Consider the following 20,006-nt stretch of genomic DNA (forward strand, 5'->3'; position numbering starts at 1 on the left):
TAAAAACAAAATCACCCACATCAATAGTCACAGCCTTGCAGCAGAAGAGGCTTCGGCAGAGGCGTCGAGGCCCATCGTTTCTGGTGCGACAGAGCGCACGCTCATTCATGGATGGGTTCAAACTTGGCTTGAGCCCTGAAATGGACGGCTGCTATTAATAGGCTGCGCCCCAAAGTGAGTTACCTGATCGGGCGACGCGGGATGGATGTGTTCGCCGAACGGAACCAGTCTGGCGGAGCCTGGGATGACACTAGACGAGCTAGCGAGAGACAACCTTGACGCAGACGCAGGGAGGGCTGGAGGCTGGTATCATTTGCGGGCGGTGCTGGTTTAGGCGCGTTGCGCGGGGGGCAGATTAGGCGCACTGGCGCGGTGCACAAGGAGGATGGGATGGATGGATGGAATGGATGGCTGGGGTGTGAGACGATCGGATGGGTTTCGGGGCGGGCAAGGATGTTTGGGGTTTTGGGGATTGGGTGTTGCAGCCTTGGGAAACATGGAGGGGTGTGCTTGGAGATGGATGGCGAAGACAAGCCTCGGGACCTTGTTTTTAGCCCCCTTGTCGGTGGTACAGTACCTACATTACACCGTAAGGCGATGCCATGCCATGCCATGCCATGCCAGAGACGGATGCGATGCGGCTCATCACCCATGTCTCGGGTAACGGTGATGATCAGGAGCAGCAACAACATCTCACAGCAGAGTGGCGGATCCGAGATACATGATGTGGTGATCTTGAAGCAATCCATCCACGGTAGCGACGTGTTTGCCTAATGCAATTGGATATTTTCAATGCCCCCCTGCTCGGAGATATCGACAGAATAGGGTCGGTCACTGCTTGCCTAAGCACGGGGAACCTTTTTTGCCTGCATGCATGCAGGTCTAGCCTCGGTGTCGAAGATCGGCCTGCAGGGCGGACGTTGAGCCAAGAGAAAAAGAAGAAGGATGATGTGAGAACAAGGTGAAGGAGGGTTCCAAGGTGAGCGAAGCCGTGTCTCGGCACCTGCACCGAGCCAATGTCAGAACGGCGGGGCCTGTTGCTGACGGGTGGCGACTCCGGCAATCCCAAACCAAGGCGGCGCCGTTCGGGCGGGTTTCTTTGAAGAGAAGAGCCGGGGTATGACGTTAAGTGGGGAGCTCAAGGCGTTTTTTCGTGAAGTGGGAGAGACGCTTTCATGGACAAGGGCGCTTCTTGCGCTTAGGTTCCAATCCAAGGTCATGGTCATGGGATGATATCACTTAGACGGGGTAACATCGTCGCGAAAATGCGACCGAGCACCAAGTCATGCGAGAAATGCTGATCAATTCGTCTCGACTTATGATCACAGTTACAGTGGTGCACAGTAGTCCGTAGGAAGCACTAGCCAAAGTGTAAATGTCGTGATGGTCATCCTTGGTGTTTTGTTCTCTTGATGCCTAGTTCTTGCCTGCTGGAGAGTAAGAAGCACTTTCCCGCAGCAACAACATAGGTCTTCATTCATGAGAACAACGAGGCAGTAGGCAGGCAGCTACGAAGAAAAGTGGTCGTCTCAATTGCACCTGCCATTTCTCAAGTAACAGGGTAATCAACTCCATCATCGCTCCAAACGATGCATCCAACCCTCTCCATCATTGTTCATCAACCAACCCCTTCCCTTTTCCTTTTTCCCCCTCCTCACCATCCGCTTCCTAATTCACCTTCTCTACCGCTCGATGCAATATCTATAATCCGATATCATGATCTTGGTCGCACATGAAACTCTCTGGAACCCCTCATGTCCAGTGGTCGAATATCCCAGCAACTGGCTTCGCCAACTGACGTCCCCCAATAATCGTTAATACTGTCTTCAAGCACCCGCTTTGCGAAAGCATTACTCGGCCGATGTCCTCAGAGCTAGCAATACCATCGCATCTCCGCCAGACAGACAGTCCTGTTACCGTGATACACATCTCACCACCATCTGTTTCACCAACACCAGGCACGCCGAAATCTGCCATGTTTTCCACATTCTTTAGTCACACCGAAGCTCAGCTGCCCAAGGGGCAACTTGAGATGGAGACTAGTTACTTTGATCATACTCCTGCCCCGAGTGGGCGCTCATCGTTGGAGCTACCGAGGGACGGTATGGACCTGCCGAGGCACTATGTCGACAACCCAAAGCACTTCGATGAGCCGAGGCAAATTCAAGGCTCGGGCTTCCGGCACAACCTTCTCAAAACCTCCGCAAACGTTCCCATGATTGTCGAAAAAGACTGTCCAGCCCCTCCAGTGCTGAGCCCAGTCTCTGAGCCCGAAGAGATGACTTTCAAACCCAGCAATCTGGCGGCGGAGCACGAGAATCAAAACTCCTTTTCGGCCGAAGGGTTCGCATCCGCGCCCGGCACTCCATCTCCATTCATGCTACCGCATGATGGGCAGTCGTTGCTTTCAATTCCAGCTACGGATTTGATCCGCTTAGAATCTTTAACTGAACCTCAAAGTCCTGGTGCCTCGATACATTCTCGGGAATATGATGATGCAGCAGACTCATGCGGTGTTGAAGAAGCAAGCCAAGATGAAATACCAATTTGGCCCTTCCCAGACAACGGTTCGTTTGAGTCTTCCGATATCCATCTAGGAGGCGACTAGAAGTCCCAAAGTCTTCGAAGCGGCGATCCCAACGAAACAAGCAAAGAGAGGGCGATCCCTCATATTAGAGGACAGCAACTTTGTGTGAAAGGGCGCCCTGACTTCAACTACTGGCCACTAGATTACGGGAAACATTTTGGAGACGACCTAGACCTGCAATATCGTGGGACAAGCAAGGTTTGCGCTTTTGATCCAAGCCTGGAGCATACAGAAACCCGATCTGAATACGGAAATGACACTTCCTCCCGAGATCCGAACGAATACGGTCAAGCACGCAAACCCCGCACGTCAATGAGTTCGTCCAAGGGTGCGCGCAGTGAGGTTCAGTTTGAGATCGGAACAAAACCTCCTTGCCAGGCTCCGCATGACAAGTCCCGAGCCAGCTCAACAAATTCGTCAAGCCGGCGCAGATCACTGGGATCCATACTGGACTTCAAACGGACTACCCAGTGGCTCAAGAATTTGAATGGCTCATCTTCTAAATATAGCCCAAAGTTCACAGACATCCCAACCCGAAGGAGATCATCCAAAGTATCATTTGTCGACCATCGACGCCCTTCTGAGCCGGTCCTTCCGAGCAACATAGCTACTCGTAGGCTATCGGGAAAGTCCAGTCTATCCGGCAGATCAGAACCTCGAATAGACAGTCTCATGTTCAAACGCGCTATCAGCGACCTTGAAAGACTCCTTGGCGAAGCTCTTTCGCTTGCTTCGCAAGTTGCTGACCAGTCTGAGGCTGCAGTCAATAATCATAAGGATCGGCTGCATTCCCCCTCGAACGAACCTCGTCGGTCGAGTTCTTTAAGTGAACAGTCGATGCATAGCGCTCAAGAAAGTGCTAACTTGTCTATTGCTGACATGGACGATGCCCCTTGCCCGAGAAGGCCTGGATACAAACATGCAGCGTCCTATACATACTCTTCTAAGCGTCCTCGGTTAGCTGACATTGTCAAAAGCTACTCCGGAGCATATCAGAACATTAGAACCAGAATGTTGGGAGATCGGCCGCCCCCTGTTGAGATTTTGGAGTTGTCGGCAGAAAACAGTCCAAGTCGACGATCCAGCAGGCTCTTGGAGGCCGAACAAAGCCAGGAAGGAGCCTTGACAGAAGGGAATGTCACAGGCGCCAGCATCTTCATGAGCCTGATCAATGCAAATCGAAACATTCAGGGGGCGCAGCCATTACAAAAGCAAGCTGCAACTGCTACCTCTGCTAGCCGGAATGCCACTGGTCAAGACGTGGTCGCTGGTCACGAAGTTGCCAACCGAAAAGTCCACGGCGAGCACGGGATCAGTCTGCGAAGAAGATCCCATGTCAGTTTACGCAACATGCAAGGGTTCAGTCTTCCAAAGTCACACAAGCGGCAGCCGATCGCAAGGGACTAGTCGCCCATCCGCAAGCGTTTTGTCGCCTCGGTTGCTTGCCTAAGCACCGCCCTCATTGGGGTCATACTTGGAATCTACACTGGCCTCGTCCCATCGATTCAGTACTACATCGTGGATCAATCTCATTTGACTGTTCATGGAAATACGGGATGTTTTCTTGCATTGGCGTTGCCGTCATTCTTCCTCTGGCCACTACCGCTCCTTCATGGCCGAAAGCCATACATCATGGCGAGTCTCATCATTGCAATGCCTTTGCTCTTCCCGCAGGCCATTGCCGTCAGCAGTCAAAGATTAACCAACACTGCCTCATGGAGGGCGTTGCTGCTTGCTTCTCGTACTTTGATGGGAGGCTCGCTTGGGTTTGCCAGCATGAACTTCCACTCGGTTCTGACAGATCTGTTTGGAGCGTCGTTGATGAGCAAGCATCCTCATCAGGAGGTGGTTGACCAGTTTGATGCGAGGAGACATGGAGGAGGCATGGGTGTTTGGCTCGGTATTTGGACATGGTCATGGATTGGATCTCTAGGCCTTGGTTTTCTCATCGGGGCAGCCATCATCGACAGGCATCCGCCGGCGTGGGGGTTCTATGTCAGCATCATGTTCATTGCAGTGGTGCTCCTCCTCAATGTCGCATGCCCCGAGGTTCGTCGATCACCTTATCGGCGGTCTATTGCGGAGGTGCGAACTGGAGAGGATGTTTCACGCCGGCTAGCTCGAGGAGAGATCATGATGCATCGAGTCAAAACAGGCCCCAAGTGGTGGGGTGAAGAGGTGTACCATGGGATTCGACTATCCATTGAGATGCTTCGGCAGCCCGGTTTTGCGGTGATGGCGATCTACGTCGCGTGGATCTACGCCCAAGTGGTGCTCGTTATCATCCTTCTAGGTTCACTTGTCTCGCGATTTTACCGCCTGAGATCACCTTACGTTGGCCTTCATGTCGCTTCGGTCACGCTTGGAGCCCTTCTTGCTATTCCTTTTCAGAAGGCCAGTATCTTCTCCAGGTCCCGAAACCGACGAGTCAACTCCAGCCGCGAAACTCTAGACAAGAAAGTTGCCTGGTCATCTCATCTCATCCGCCGGGCCCTCTTTACGGTCTCTCTGCCCATAGGCGGCGCCTGCTACACTGCTGTTTCATCTGGGCCGCCGATCAATGCTGGTGCACCTACATTCTTTGCCCTGTGCATTGGGTTCCTATCTTGTCTCGCAGTCTCCGAGTGCAACGGCTTAATCATGGAGACTTTTGACACTTCAGACTTGTCTCCAGGTATGGTTGGCCGACACCGCGATCCCACTAGTCAAGACCAGAGAAGAACCAACTACTCGTCTTTCCCAAGAGTCACATCAGGGTTTGCGATTATCCATTCACTGGCCTTCGTTCTTGCGGCGGGTTCAACTGCGCTGGGTGGCCATATCCAGCGAAAGCTTGGTCAACAAGTCGCCACTGGCATTGTGGCAGGCATACTCTTCCTGTTGACAGCTCTACTATTGCTTGTTCTCATCCGCTTCAAAAACGTGCTAATCATACCTCGATCCAAATCGGAGGAAATGGACAGGTTGACCCAAGCCCGGCGACGGTCTACAAAGCGCCGCGCCTCCATGCCCAACGACCTACGAGCCATGATGGAGGAGGATTTCGCCTGGCGGCCTGTCATGATGGGCAATCCCATGGGCAAGAATCGTCGAATGAATGTGTTGGAGATGGGCAACATGACGCGGTGGCAGGACATCCGGCGGAGGAACAAGCTTATCGATGCTGGTGTGCATCTTAACCGTGACACATTGGATCAAGGACTAGATGCTGTGGATGCAGCACTCGAAAATCATATCGATGACATGCGTCGAAACGATCATGGGCTCTTCAAGCGAGGAAGCTTGAGAAGGCACGGAAGTCGTCTCCGTCGCAGCAATCAGAGCAGCGACCAGACGTTCCATGATATGGAACTAGACATGCTCGATCCCGTGGCGACGCCGAGTGAGCCAGCCCAGTCACGGCAGTTTGCTGAGAGAGAATGTGTCATGGGACAGACAGTCAAGGAGGAGAATGAAGACGAGGCACAAGCGGGACCAAGCAGTAGCAGAAAGGATTGAGGCTTCAAGGCACGAAGAGCGATCGAGGGCTTGAAGACACCAAGTTAGGAACCTAGAATGAACGTTTATCAAATACAGAATGTTCTTTTCTTCCCTAATAACCTCCCATTGCGGTTCCGGCAAATATTCATCCAGTCTATGGCTGAGGCTCATTACAGCAGCTGGTGCGTGATAGTAGCTAATGATACAAATATGGTTTTCTACTTGAAAAAAGAAAAGGGAATAAACTATGCTGGTATGTGTTGACAAACAAAAGATGCATTGCGTAAATTCATTTTCCCTACTGCACGTTCAGGTACAGGTCATCTCCGCGCCGAGTTGGTGTCAAGGTCGGCTTCCAGTGAGGGGACAAGGGAAATCCAGGAGGAGTCAGGTTGGGGTCCTCGCGGCGCCATTTGGAGGCTTTGGATGAATCAGTGCCTATGGACATGTTGGCGGCACGGTCCGAGCCGAGGCGCTTGGCAAGGAGGGTCGAGTCGCCTGATCGTGGCTGGCTCGTGGTTGGTGAAGGATTGTAGGTTTGGTATTGGACGCGTGAAGGATGAAGTTGTGAGTGCTGCTGGACCTGGGCCTGTGGCTGTGGTTGTTGTTGTTGTTGGTATTGGAACGATTGGTACGCAGAGTTGCGCGGGTATGGAGGGTTGGGGTTAGGCTGGAAAGATTGGTATCCTTGAGGCGGCTGGCGCTGGAAGGATGTGTTGGGGGGTTGTCGTTGATGTGGATGGATGGGTTGCTGTTGTTGGAAGGACTGGTAGGACTGGGGCAGTCTTTGAGCGGCCTGCCAGTTGGACTGAGATCTAGGAGACGGCTTATGCGAGGGAGGCCGTTGGTATGGTCGGTATGTCTGGGCTTGGGAGCCAGAGGCGGAACGACGATGTTGAGATGCGTGACTAGTATTGATAGGTTGATGCATAGTGTTGAGAGGTTGAGGGTAAGGAGGATCAAAGTAGAAAGGAGAGACCTGAGAACGGTTCGGGTTCATGGGTTGAGCGTTGTAGGCCTCATCCTCGTTTGGTGGAGGAGAAGGGTCGACGAGGCGCATTGAGGGAGAATCCTGTTCAAGTCCAACGTTTGGAATGACCTCGGGCTCGTTCAGTTGCTGTTGCTGTGGAGTTTGCATCATTCCCAGCGTCGGGCTGGGCTGTCCTGGAGGATGGTAGACAACCTGGCGCGTAGGCGGACCAGATCTCCTGTTGTAGTCACTCATCTGGCTCATCCGTCGGGGGTCTCGAGGCGGGATCCTGGGTTGACGGGGAGGAGACTCGACAACGGGTGAGAGTGTGGCCTGCTGCTCCTGGGATAGGGCGGCTACAGCAGGCACAGGAGCGGGTTCTTCGGATGAGGTGGTGATGGTGGTGACATTACTGCTGCTCGAGTCTTCACGCGGCCGAGTCAGGTTCCGGGTCATGGAGCGACGCGTAGTCATGTTCCGCCGAGGATGGTTCTGAGACGAGAAGAAAGGAGACGGATACTGAGGGCGAGGGCCAGCGGGCTTCTCCTTTGGCGGCACGCCCGCGGGACGGATCTCTGCCGCGGGAGCGAGAGATCGAGACCTGGCCAGACCAGCAGACGACATGTTGTCATCCTTGGGCGGCGGCTTTGGCGGCACACCCTCCTGCGACTCTTTGGAGCCTTGTGAGCCTCGAGCAATGACAGACGCGCGTTTAGAATTACCAAGAACCCAGTTCCCGTACTGGTCAGCAACATAGAACGTGCCCGCAGAGATGGGCGTCGTCGGCGGCGGCCGCCAGACCTGCGTCGAGTTGGTGTTTGCCGAGAACGAGGTCCGGTCCTCTTCAAACTCGGTCACGTTGCTCTCGCGGTTGTTGTTGCTGCTCCTGCGGCCGGCGTTGCTGGCCGTGGTGATGTGCAGCTTAGGTGGTGTCGGCTTGGTTCTCGACGGGGAGCCTACACCTGCAGCTGAAGAGAGCGCCGGCGGTGCTGGCATGTGAGAGACGTTCTCTTGACTAGACGAGCCGACATTGTGGTGTTCATGGTCGTCCCATTCTGGCTGGAGTAGAGGAGGGGACTTTTCCTTGTTGATCTTGAGGGGAAGGCTTGGCAGAACTGGCTTTGCTGGGAGCAACTTGGATATCCTTCTTAGGGGCGATGAGTGGGCGGTACGACTTGAGGGGGCTGGTGAGATTGCCAGACCAAGGGTGCTGGGTCTGAGGCTCTTCCTGTTATAAGCGGGTGGTGGTGGTGGAGGAACTGATGGATCGAGGGTCGGGCGCATCTGATGGATCATCCAGGAGTCATGTCCACCGCCATTCCTAGGGTCTTCCGGTTTGTATCCCCAGGTATCTCGCATGGGGAGGAATCCGGTCTTGGCCTTGGGGTGGTTCTTGCGGCGGTAGTACCTCGCCAGCACAATAGCTCCGGCAGCGACCCCGGCAGCAGCGAGGACACCGACCGAGATACCAGCAACTTGCTCACTGGAGAGCTTTCCTGAGTCCTTATCATCTTTATCCTTGCCACCAGCGCCGCCAGCTGGCGCCTCAGTGGACGTGGTGGCCGCTGTTTCTGTCGTTGATGTCGAGGTAAAAATGGTCGACAAGGTAGTCGGATCGTCGGTCGAGGCACCTGAAGAAGTCGGCGGTTCGGTGATGAATGCAATATCCGTGGGATATTCCGATTCTTCGTCTGAAGTGGTAGTATCGCGATCCTTGCTTGCCGACCGTTTCGTAGATGTTCTCGTAATGGGCAGCGGAGGAGGCGACGATGTGTCGACAACGAGGGTCGTCGGTAATGTTTGAGAAGATGAAGTACTGGAGCTTCTATGGTGCGGTACATTGGACGCAGTAGGTTCAATGGGTTCAGTGACTGTCACGGATGGGAATGTGATGACTCCTCCTGAGGGGGCCAAAACGAGCGTTGCTGTAATGGTGCGTTGTGTCGGGCTGATGGCATCGGGCCGTCCATTGCACATATCGTACGCCAATTCTATTACCCGGTCTGTGTTGCTGTAAGTCTTGGATCTTTGCTTTCTTTATCCGTGTAAGACGTACCGCTTGCTTCCCTCTCTGAACAGTATCCAACTGATCGCTCAGCAGAGATACATTGCATTGCGCCCTCGCCTAGTGTAAAGCCCGTAGCTCCTATCCGAGAGCACATGCAGTCCATCGTCAGGTTGCTATCGCAGCCTGTGGACGCATAGTTGACTGAGAGGAACGAGGCGAAACATTCCTCTGCGCAGCTGGGGATATAGCGCCCGGCTTCGCTCGGTAGGCTAGCTGCCAACACGGCGGTCGTATAGAAGATTAACCATGGCGAGGGGAAGAAAAATGGCCTTCTGGCCATTCTACAAAGAAACATCTAAAGAGTAGACTATCAGTCTCGACCACAGTATTTGGGTGGCGTCAGCGTTAACACACCTAAAAGGAAGGGGATCCTATTAAGAGAGATGGCCAGCATCTCAACGGAGTGTATTCATGAGAAGCCGCAACAATACCACAAGAGAAATATTAAGACCAAGGAAAAATAAGAAAAGGAAAAAAAACGGTCTTGTGGGAGTTAACGACGGACACACAGCATATGGAGTGAAAGGAACAAAGAGAGAGAGGGAAGAATTGCGAAACACCATCACCGGGGGTTAGGTTGGAAACATGGGAGACATATGAACCGAATCACACCTGGCCTACTCTCCCAGCCGCCGTGCTGCTACACCCCCGCAAAGTTCCGCGACAAGGCTCCCAAGGTAGGTCAGCGCTTGCTGGCCTACATGGCGTTGTGAGTCCTGCAAGCCTCCCTCAGCTCGAGGGCCTACGACGGTCACAGAGCCGCCAGGGCGGGCCACGAGGTCCCGCATGGTACCGGGGGAGTCTCTGCGTCATGGTTGCAAAAGGAAAGAAAAAGGTTGGAACCGGGAAGGGTTATTTTCGAAGGGAAAATGGCCTCTCCGCCTGCTGCAGCCTGCAGCGCCAACAGTACATGTCAGTCGACCGCCGTTGAAGGGAGGAGAGGCGACCCCAGGCTGAGACCCACGACGTTCGCGGCGGCGGTTAGGGTTCGCACCATGAGTGGCTGAGGCTGACCCGTTTCCCTTAGGCGCCGCTTAAACGCGGGAGGGGGCTCCACTACGGCGCCAGTCGCTGAGAGCCAACCATCCAACCAGAAACAGGCTCTGAGTCATCACGTGATACACCTCCGTCCAATGGCGGCGGCGCTGTAACCTCGAAATGCAGGCCTTCTCGGCGCAGGCCACTTTCTTTCTGCAGATCCAGCAAAATGTGACGACCCTTGGCCCCAAGTTTCGGACTCAGTTGAAGGCGCCTGGCCGACTTGCTGTCTCCGGGTACTTGGTTTTGGGCTCCCACGTCTCTCTCAGTCCTTGCGGCATCCTTCCGCAGCTCTAACATGGAAAGGCAACTAACATCCAACCTACCTGAAGGGGGCTGCCCAACGGCCCGGCTGAAAGAACCAAGCTCTCCACTCGGCCCATTGCGAGATCTCTCGAGACGAGATTAGATTATCCAAGCAATCAGGATCACCCGTTCCTTCGGCTGGGCCTTGTTTCGGTGACGAGATAGAGATCCCGCCATCAATTCAAAAAGAAAGCGGCCCGACCCACACATCTGGACAGCGAGGTGGCCACATCAAGCCCTGCCTGTGCTTCTGGTAGCCAGAGAACATGTCGATCGTGCTGCTTTTCCATACCTTGACATGGGGCCTGGTTTTTGGGCCTTCTTGACGTGGACTCCGTCATATCATATGGGAGTTCGCCAAGATGCTCGCTCTGCGGTTCCGCCCCTTGTCACTCACAACTTACAAGTCGGGCTGGGCAGACATGTTCAGCTGATGTCCGCCGTTCAAACTCGGCAACGTCCCATTTGCACGAATGTTACATGATTTATTCGCATTAAAGATCTAGATTCTCTGCCATCTGAAAGCTCACCACCAAGCGTCACCGATATCCCTGGCCCGGCGTTCACATCCTACACCGCCTGCAGAACCATCAAGCGAAACGTCGCCGAGATGAAGAGCGCGATGTTAATGCCAGTACCAAAAGGGCAAAGATGGACAGTGGTTTGCAACCAACAAGCATCAGCAACAGCCTCAGACGCCAACGCCGACAGAACACCCAACAGAATAAAACAAGACCTGTAGGACACGAGGGGGTTCACAGACCATCCTCTTCCTCCCCCCTTTCCCTTCCATTCGCCTCTTGTTAGCGAGGAGAGTCGGCGTAAATGTATGTGGTCCCGCGCTCAAATCCCAACCAACCAGATGCTATGCAACAACCGAAGCCGCTCAACAGTCACCTCACATGGCCATCTCAGCCTGCAACTTTCGCAACTCGGCCTCTTCGTCGTCTTCCTCCACAGCCTGCTTCTTGCTCGATTGAGCTGCCACATGTTAGTTTTATTACAAGACCAACGTCCCGCTCGGGGTACTTACGCTCTGTGTTTACCGGCGTGGGCATCTTGTGTACTGCATCCGACACGGGCACGTTGCCTGTCGTGAGCATTTGCTCGTCGAGCTGCTCCTGTTGTAGCTGCTCCAACTCCTCTTCCAGATCGACGTCGTCGACGTAGTCGCCGATAGTGGCGTTGGTCATGGCGGCGACAATCTCTTCGCTCATGGCATTGTGCTCTCGCAATTTCTCCCTGTATCAAGAAATCAGAAAATGTCTTCTTCGCAAACGGCAAAAGTCGGGGAAGGGGTTCAGGGACGCACATTGTCTCGTCCACCTTCTCCGGTGTAAGCTTTCCGTGGATCTGTGCCATGGCCTGGCTGGCCTTCTCCATCGCCACCAGGGTCTCCCGGTTGATGTTGGCCGACTCGATCGCGTTGATTTGCTGCTCCAGTGTCCCTATCTGCGAGACGGTCTGGTCGAGCGAGTGCTCATGTGTCTTCTTACGCCTCAAGGCCGCCTTGGCCGCTGTCATCTCCATCAGCATCTCTGCCCCGCATTGTCCCGTTGCTCCAGTGAGGGCCGCATACCATTCTTGTTTGTGTTGACGTTCTTGCGAGCGATGGCGTCCTGCTCATCAATCTGTGTCTGGAGATGCCTCTCGCGCTTCTGCAGCATCTCCAGCTGCGCGCGCAGACCGAGGATCGCATTCTTGGGGGTGTCCTTGCGCTTCTGCGCCGCGCCACCGCCAAACCAGCCCCACATGGTTCTGGTAGTTGTTGTTGTGTCGGGTTATTGATGGAGGAGGAGGAGGAGAGAGGATGAGGAGCAAGAGTCCTATTTCCTCTCGAAGAGCAAGTCGATCCGGAAAATGGCGTAACGGACGGGGGCCTCGACTCGGACTGGGATAGTGGGGTTGGGCCGAAAGGTGCTCTTGAGGTGGTGCAGGTTGCCAGAGAAAAAAAGGCAGACGTACACGGACTCGGGACAGTCGAGGGATCCAAGTATACCGCTCCGTTCGGCCTTGGTCGTCGTCAGCGTCGTCGTTATGTCTGGTGTTTTGGTTGGTGGTTGACAAGGTTGGGTCGAGGCAGCCTGCGAGGACTCTTATCGTTGCCTGTGCCAGTTCGCGGGAGGATGACGGCACTCGTTGCCTTTGTCCGAGATTTTCCCGATCATGTGACGCAATATTTCACATGGCCAACCCGAGATGAAGGGTATTACCTCAGGTACTCAGACCCACTCACTAAGCGCACAGATCACGTGCTTCTGTGAGAGGGCCTGAGTGGTTTCCGACGTGTTTTGGTGCGAGTGCGACTATCTCCCATACGAAATGGGTGCAGTGAGTGCGGCTATGCAGAGGAGAAGTGAACGCCATCAAGGCATAGCGCCTTCATTCGACACTTTTCTTTACAGTTAATATTTCATAAAATCCTACAGGCCCCAGGTATCTGCTCATGTGTTTTTTTGTTGAATTGGAACCCGTTCTTGTGCAATATCACCACGAAAGAGCCAGTCGCACTCACACCAAAACGCGTCGGAAACCACTCAGGCCCTCTCACAGAAGCACTTGATCTGAGCGCTTAGTGAGTGGGTCTGAGTACCTGAGGTAAGAAGGGTATGATTCGCCCACGCCCTTACTTGTACAAGCTAGACTGACAAGACCATCATTTCATTGGGGGCTTTCCGATGATTGATAGTCGAGATTATTCTTGACCAAGGGTTATTTCACGTCTACATTGCTAGAAGATCCGAATGCCATTTTTCCTGTTCTTTTTCTGTAAATGTTGAGCTACTCTATACACCCCTCTCACAGGATGTACGCGGATATGTCAGCGTCTCGAGCTTTTCACGGAACCACATGCTTGGGTCACGCGAGCCACCTCTCCGAGTCAGAGGTGAAGCTATTCCCACCTAGCAACCCCATCGGCCAATCACCAGACGACCCCAAGTTTTCAAGTCAAGGTGGCATTTCACGATCAGATAAGATGCCATTATTCTGCCTATGTAAGATTGCGTCTGTGTTTTAGACACTTATGTCACTGTTAGCCGACGATAAATGCTTTGTGAGTTTGTGTCGCCCTCCAATTTCGCTCTTACACTCAGTTCCCCATTGATGAAGACGGGACCTGGAGGCTGCCTGATTAGGGAGACTCAAGGCACACTATTTTTTACATGTGATAGCAAATGTTCGTTTTTCGCAAGTGAAGTGAAACTCACAAGACACTTTGGCTTCCCTCATTACGCTCTCGGCCCCTTGGCCTGGTTATATCTTCAACTCACGCTCACACTTACCACCATAGCCCTCCAAAGTAATCAAGGATATCTTGGTATAATCTTAAAAATTCATTTCAAATTACATTTCTCTCTGGTTCTCCCCCATCTGATGACGATACCCCCTGGCATTTATCTTGTCGTTGCTTTGTTCCATTACGCAACCGCGATTTTCTTCTGTTAGGCATCTACCGAGATCCCTGAACGGGACGAAATTGCGGTTCGGCTTTTCTTGGCCAATATTGTGCACGAGATAGTTGACGGTGATCATGTCGCATGAGCAGAGATGGTGGGACAGACCGTTCTACTAGATGAAAAGATCAGGCACCAGCCTCTGCAACCCTGGTTACCTTTAAGAGGGGTAATAACAGGCTTTCTATATCATCAACGTTATTAGAACGGCCGAAATATTAGAGTAGGATTGGGAAAGAGGAATGATATTGGCTTGCGTATAGTCGGGGGCAGATGCCTGGTCAACCTCATCAGGCAACACAAACAGGCCGTCACTTGGAGATGCAGCACAAAGTCGAACTCAAGAATGGTCAAGGGCCAAGCCAAGGCGGTCCTGTTCAATGTACAAATTATGTTGTGTTGTCTATTTGCAAATCTGCTCCAGACTCCGCCAACCGCATCCACCCACCAGGACTCGCCAAGTCTCTATCTACACTCGTGTTGCTTCTTCTGGTGCTTCTCAAACCCAATTCAATCCATCACAACCCAATCTTGACAATAGACAACCAGTATTCAAATATTACAGAAAAGCATCTGGTTCGCTTTTGGCCCACCCCACCTCCTGAAAATCCCATAGCGCCAGCATGACCGTATTAAAGACGCGACGGGTCGAGTCGAAATGAAATGGAACAAGTTGCCTGGAGAACGCCAAGATGGTTGTTGCGCTCGCCATGCTCGGCTCGGTAATCTGTATCGAAGCCGCTGAAAGTTGGAAACGTTAACACGCGTAACGTCATGGGTCCACGTATAGAGTTGCAGGTCCAAGGACCAGCCTTCCCTTCCCTTCCCTTCTCAGAGGAAGGTGCTGAGGCGTAGGAGATCAACTCGAGCCTGAGCCGTTGGTTCGAGCATTTTACTTGTTGCCCTTTTCCTGCGTGTCATAGTGCCAGACGATGTAGTTGGGGAGGCCAATGACATCGTATCCAGCACGCTTGGCCATCTTGGCAAAGCCTTCGGTCTCAGCCTGGTTTTCAAAGGCATAGCATGGGAAGTTAATGCCTGTAGAACATGTCAGTCACTGCCCCTGGCTCAGCTCTCAGTGGTAACGAACCAGATCGATGGACGTCAGCCTTGACAAGGATGTTGACGCCACCAATGCCATCAAGTTCAACTTCGAAGTCTTTGTTGTCACGCCAATTGCCCATCTTGGCCATATATTGGCGTCCAGTGTCAAACTCCTTGTAGCCTATATGCATGCTGTTAGAATAGTTCCAGCCCGCGTATTGGTATTACTGACCCTCAACGATGACGGTATCTTTGGGCAAGCTATCGGCGAGTTTGCGACCTTTGTCCGATTCGATCCAGGAGTTGTAGTCGACTATCCGTGGATGTAAGTATGGGGAAAGTCATTGACTAGATATGGATCACTTACATCGACCCTCAATATCAACACCCTTCTCGAAACGGTGGAACCAGATATCTAGAACAGTTAGTTTCGCCTCTACCCAGAAAGGGCACAAACATACTGGGGACGAGGACATCTTTGTCATGTGCAATAAAGTCCTCGATGATCCGCCTTGGGGCCTGCTCAATATCCACATCACGCCAATACACCCAGGAGTGCTCGGGCTTCAAGGCGGTGGCCAGGAGATAGTTCCTGGCCTTGGCCATGGCTTTGCGCCGAGGAGCCTGGACCTCGAACGCATGTCTCTGGTCTGCATTCTGGCTCAGGTGGAAATGAAAGTTCTTCTCGACGACCGTAATGCTGTTGAACGGGACCTCGTCTTTCCGCTTTTGTAGGTGGTCCAGTTCAGACGCCAGGACAGCCAGTGTATCGTCTTTCGAGTCGGAGATCAAGAAGGCGAGGTCGATCAGGCGATGGGGATAGGTGAGCTCGGCAATGAGCTTGAAGTAGTTGGCGAGGAAGGGAGCAGCATCCTTCAGGGGTGTCAGGATGAGTATCCGCTCGTTCCTGATGAGGGCTTGATGGCTCGAGGTTATGGGGTTCAGGTCGATGTGCTGGATCGTGGGAGATTCGACCTTGAGCGGCTTATGGTGGTTGAAGATGACGGGTGTCTGCATGTGAGCATTCCACACGGCATGTTCGTTCGGCGTCATCTCCATGGGGGACTTATTCGGACCCCAGCAGCGAACACTGGAACTCGGTCAGCTAAGGATTTCTTGGACAGGCCGTGCCGAGTCTTGGCCATACTCTTGCGGTCCCGGGGTGTTCCTCGAATACTGCGGTATAGTAGTACTATGATGCCAGTTACACCGATAAGGAGCAACAGGCGCGACCGTGTCAAGTTGGAACGCAGTACTCTGCTCGGGGGCATCTGGGCCTTTGCGGCTTTCCAGTTGAGCCCGCCGTGTGGGAGAAGCATGGCGAGTGCTTCGGGTGGACCGTCGTCACCACCCAATCGTCGAGGTCAAGTCGTCCGTCGTGTGTATGATCCAAGAGCTCCCGTCGCAGCAGCAGCAGTCGTCGGCACGATAGTCGTCGTAAGCCACGTGGCTCTGCTGTCCCTTGGTGGTGGCCGATGTCGCAGCCGTCGTCGCAATCGCCGTTGTCCAGAGGCAAAAGTTTGTCCCTCGTCTTTTTCCTCCGGGGACAGATATGACGCTGAAATGGCTACGGACAGGGGTTTGTTGGCGGCTTTGGGGGAACTGAGGTCGTCGCGAAAGGGGTCTAGCGTGTCTAAGACGGCGCTCAATATCAACAATGCAATGTTCTGTTCGCGTTGATCAAGGTTCAGCAGCAAGACTAAGGTAGAAACGAGTGTGTGGCGGCTCCGGTGCCAATTGGTGAAGACGGCCAGGTCAGGTCGTGAGATGGCAGAGCGACGAGAGGGATAATGGAGCCGGCCAGAAAATACTACATTGTCAACATTGCGACAGCTCAGCACTTTCCCTCTCAGCATACAAAAAAAGCCTAGATTCTCGTTGGCTTAGCAAAGCTGGAGCCCAGTGCGTGCGTCCACTAGGTAGGTAGGTGCAGGGTCCCCGAAACGATTCAGGGCCGCCTCCCCCACTATTCTCGTGCTCTCCAGGCGCTCCACAGGGCCCGCCGCCCGGCGTCCTTCAGCGGCTTCAGCGGCAGACAGCCCCTATAATGGAATCCGAATGCCGTCCACGTCCGGGATGAGTGGGTCTTTTGAACATCCATCATGGATCCCTCGTTTTATCTTGGCTTACCCTGGATTCGTGATAAATTACATGATCTTTGGTTTCATGATTAGACAGTTATCTTTATGTTATCTCTAATTTGTTCCTTACGATAATTGCCTTTAAATAGGTGGCGTAGTCTCGGTGCTTCGAGAGAATCAAGCTTCGTCATGCCATCCATGGGCAATTATCAAGTGGCTACACACAACACCCGTTCCGATGCCATGTCGTGGAACGGACCACGAAAATCACCATCAAGACCATCACGAGTAGGAGAATATTATCCCAATCCAGCGTAACATGTCACCACTATAAGACCGGCGACAAATAGCTACAGTTACGAGCGAGATACTCTAGATGTTCACACCACCCTGATGCGTCGTTCCATAGGTCCTGGATACGAGCCTAGAATTCTTACAGTACACCAAAGAGGCCAAGAATCAGCATGAACCGAAGCGCATCATGGCCCTGATCTAGCGGAACTAGCATGCCTTTCCCCTGGGCGGCTAAGCCACTGATCGTAAAAGATCTCCAACCAAACGCCGTATGCTGACACCACCCCCAGACGGCTGAAAGAAATAGCAGCCAGTATTCTTAAACCGACTCCAGTTCTGGTGGGAAAACTCTGCCAGACCCCGGTGCAATTTACAGTATATAAAAAGAAGGGCACCGCAAATAGAACACCTGATTGATAAGCTGGGGAATAAATAGACCAGGGAAGTGTCCATGCCCAGCAGCTGGCATTGAAGTGATCGGCCGAGAATTCTTTCAAGCAACTCCGCTGACGTCGTCTTGTGTTCCAGATCGGCCTTGAGGATTGGACCAATGACATCGACAGGGCGCAATTGTCGCTGATCGCTGACTGGAGCAATGTCTCAACCACCACCATCAGCGTGAATGTCTCCTATTCATCAAGATCTCCAGGAACAAGATATTCTACCAAATCGCTTGCAAGAAGGGTCGCGTTTTTCAGCCATCAACGTGAAGACAACCTGGGATTTTTTACGACCAGCAATCTCACATGCACGTCGCGCATTTGCGATATCATCTTACCTTGTTCATCCGCCGATTCACGATACCATCAAAGACGACTCAAGTCAGGACAACACTCACAACATCACGAACAATGACCGCAACAAGGCGCTCTGCACGCATCAGCGCACAATCTACGCCCAAGCTGGAACCTCCCACCCAGACTGCGCCCAAAACCAATGGCCGGAAACGCAAGGCACCACCAGCTAAAGACGGAGCCGAAGCGCCCTCGACACCGCCAAGGAAGCGCGCGCAAGGCAACCCGACAACTCCGGCAGCAGCCCTCCCGCCGCTGACACCGACTCCCACTGCAGCAGGACTTTTCGCCGAGTCTGGAAACTCTACCAGGAAGCCTCGCAGCGCGACCGTCACGAGGCTCGCGAACCCCAAGCTGACAAATGCGCCGCTGCTGTCACCAGAGACGTCAAGGCTTGTCGCATCGCGGGATATAGAAACCGTATCGCCAACCAAGGCGCCGCATGTCAGGACGACGACCGAGAACTTGCTTCAAGAGGCATGCGACTACCTCGTCAAGGTTGATGGGCGCATGAAGCCGCTGATCGAGAACCACCACTGCCGAGTCTTTTCACCAGAGGGTTTGGCAGAGGAGATTGATCCGTTCGAGAGTCTCTCGAGTGGAATCATCAGCCAGCAAGTATCAGGAGCAGCGGCCAAGTCAATCAAGGCGAAATTCATTGCCCTGTTCGAGGAAGAGCCCGACACGCGATTCCCGCACCCATCTCAGGTTGCCGCCAAGTCGATCGAGGAGCTTCGCACAGCAGGTCTTTCGCAGCGCAAAGCCGAGTATATCAAAGGCCTCGCTGAGAAGTTCGCCAGTGGAGAGCTAAGTGCTCGGATGCTTCATGACGCCTCGGACGAGGAGGTTATGGAGAAGCTGATCGCCGTACGCGGCCTCGGCAAATGGTCTGTCGAAATGTTCGCTTGCTTTGGGCTTAAAAGAATGGATGTATTCTCGCTCGGCGATCTGGGGGTTCAGCGAGGCATGGCCGCCTTTGTCGGTCGTGACATTGCCAAACTCAAGTCCAAGGGCGGCAAGTGGAAGTACATGTCTGAGCAGGACATGATCGAGCTGTCTGACAAGTTCGCACCGTATCGGAGTCTCTTCATGTGGTACATGTGGCGAGTTGAGGAGACAGACATCAGCACGATGGAATAGCTTCCCTTTGCCCCTGGTTGCTGGGTCAGCTTTTGTTGTTGCCTGTATGGTGTTTACTGCGTAGACAAATGATCTCCTAAATGATGCGTCTTGACGGATCCGTTCTGATGCCCATCCTCTGGTAGCGTCGAGTGGTGATGTAATGTCACAGAGCTCATCAATAGTGTATGAATGATTGGCGCAAACCGACTATCGAATCCATAGGCGCCTGATGATCTTCAGGAGTCGTTCTCCCAACCTCGTCGACTCATCCAAGCTCGAAGCGCAATCAATGGCAATTATTTCGGGACAGGGACGTGATTGAAGGACCTGCTCGATTCGCCATTGACGATCTGCTCTGGGATGAGCCCGCTTTCATGGCATCGCTTCCAAACGGCGTTGAAATAGGTTACGCCACACGACGACCAAGAAACGCCTTTGCCGAGCGACCAACCCGCAGGAAAGGACATGGATATATCAGATCAGGTGCATGGATACGTGGTCAAGCTTCAGCTGGTTTGCTCCGACAAGAGGTCTTGGCAGCTCGACGGCTAAAGCTGTCTTGTGCAGTGAAAACCTTGATAACCACCCCCCCATTCACCTGCATCGCCAGCTCGCTGCAAACCTGGCATGGCGGAATCTGAAAGCGGGAAGTGGGAGGCTGCTTGGCGAGGGACGACAGGTCATGAGCGGCCTCAGACTGCTGCACGCCAGGCCGCGGCAACTCGATGGATTGGATCAAATGTGGAGTTGGAACAACCTAACCTACG

At 53.3% G+C, this 20,006-nt stretch overlaps 6 protein-coding genes across 6 annotated transcripts; 3 read left to right on the forward strand and 3 right to left on the reverse strand.

Moving 5' to 3' along the window:
* Positions 1–1,975: 1,975 nt before the first annotated feature.
* MRS44_007925 (uncharacterized protein) lies at positions 1,976–3,994 on the forward strand (the record flags this gene model as incomplete). Its single annotated transcript, XM_065620704.1, has 2 exons — positions 1,976–2,567; positions 2,700–3,994. 2 exons carry the CDS (start codon positions 1,976–1,978, stop codon positions 3,992–3,994), a joined length of 1,887 nt encoding a protein of 628 aa, XP_065476776.1.
* A 225-nt stretch (positions 3,995–4,219) lies between these two features.
* MRS44_007926 (uncharacterized protein) lies at positions 4,220–6,085 on the forward strand (the record flags this gene model as incomplete). Its single annotated transcript, XM_065620705.1, has 1 exon — positions 4,220–6,085. One exon carries the CDS (start codon positions 4,220–4,222, stop codon positions 6,083–6,085), a length of 1,866 nt encoding a protein of 621 aa, XP_065476777.1.
* A 280-nt stretch (positions 6,086–6,365) lies between these two features.
* On the reverse strand, positions 6,366–9,385 carry MRS44_007927 (uncharacterized protein; the record flags this gene model as incomplete). Its single annotated transcript, XM_046281062.2, has 2 exons — positions 6,366–9,040; positions 9,094–9,385. 2 exons carry the CDS (start codon positions 9,383–9,385, stop codon positions 6,366–6,368), a joined length of 2,967 nt encoding a protein of 988 aa, XP_046134058.2.
* Positions 9,386–11,347: 1,962 nt separating this feature from the next.
* On the reverse strand, positions 11,348–12,203 carry MRS44_007928 (uncharacterized protein; the record flags this gene model as incomplete). Its single annotated transcript, XM_046275945.2, has 4 exons — positions 11,348–11,430; positions 11,483–11,691; positions 11,762–11,966; positions 12,029–12,203. The coding sequence occupies 4 exons, from the start codon at positions 12,201–12,203 to the stop codon at positions 11,348–11,350; spliced, it is 672 nt and encodes a 223-aa protein (XP_046134057.1).
* A 2,593-nt stretch (positions 12,204–14,796) lies between these two features.
* On the reverse strand, positions 14,797–16,267 carry MRS44_007929 (uncharacterized protein; the record flags this gene model as incomplete). The annotated part of the gene is made up of 7 exons (XM_065620706.1): positions 14,797–14,942; positions 14,995–15,129; positions 15,181–15,261; positions 15,316–15,363; positions 15,410–15,959; positions 16,025–16,124; positions 16,182–16,267. 7 exons carry the CDS (start codon positions 16,265–16,267, stop codon positions 14,797–14,799), a joined length of 1,146 nt encoding a protein of 381 aa, XP_065476778.1.
* Positions 16,268–18,174: 1,907 nt separating this feature from the next.
* On the forward strand, positions 18,175–19,257 carry MRS44_007930 (uncharacterized protein; the record flags this gene model as incomplete). Its single annotated transcript, XM_046273754.2, has 1 exon — positions 18,175–19,257. The coding sequence occupies one exon, from the start codon at positions 18,175–18,177 to the stop codon at positions 19,255–19,257; it is 1,083 nt and encodes a 360-aa protein (XP_046134055.1).
* Positions 19,258–20,006: the final 749 nt, after the last annotated feature.

This window comes from Fusarium solani, assembly GCF_023522795.1.
Source record: "Fusarium solani strain SB1 chromosome Unknown bctg00000004, whole genome shotgun sequence".
In the NCBI taxonomy this organism is placed as follows: domain Eukaryota; kingdom Fungi; phylum Ascomycota; class Sordariomycetes; order Hypocreales; family Nectriaceae; genus Fusarium; species Fusarium solani.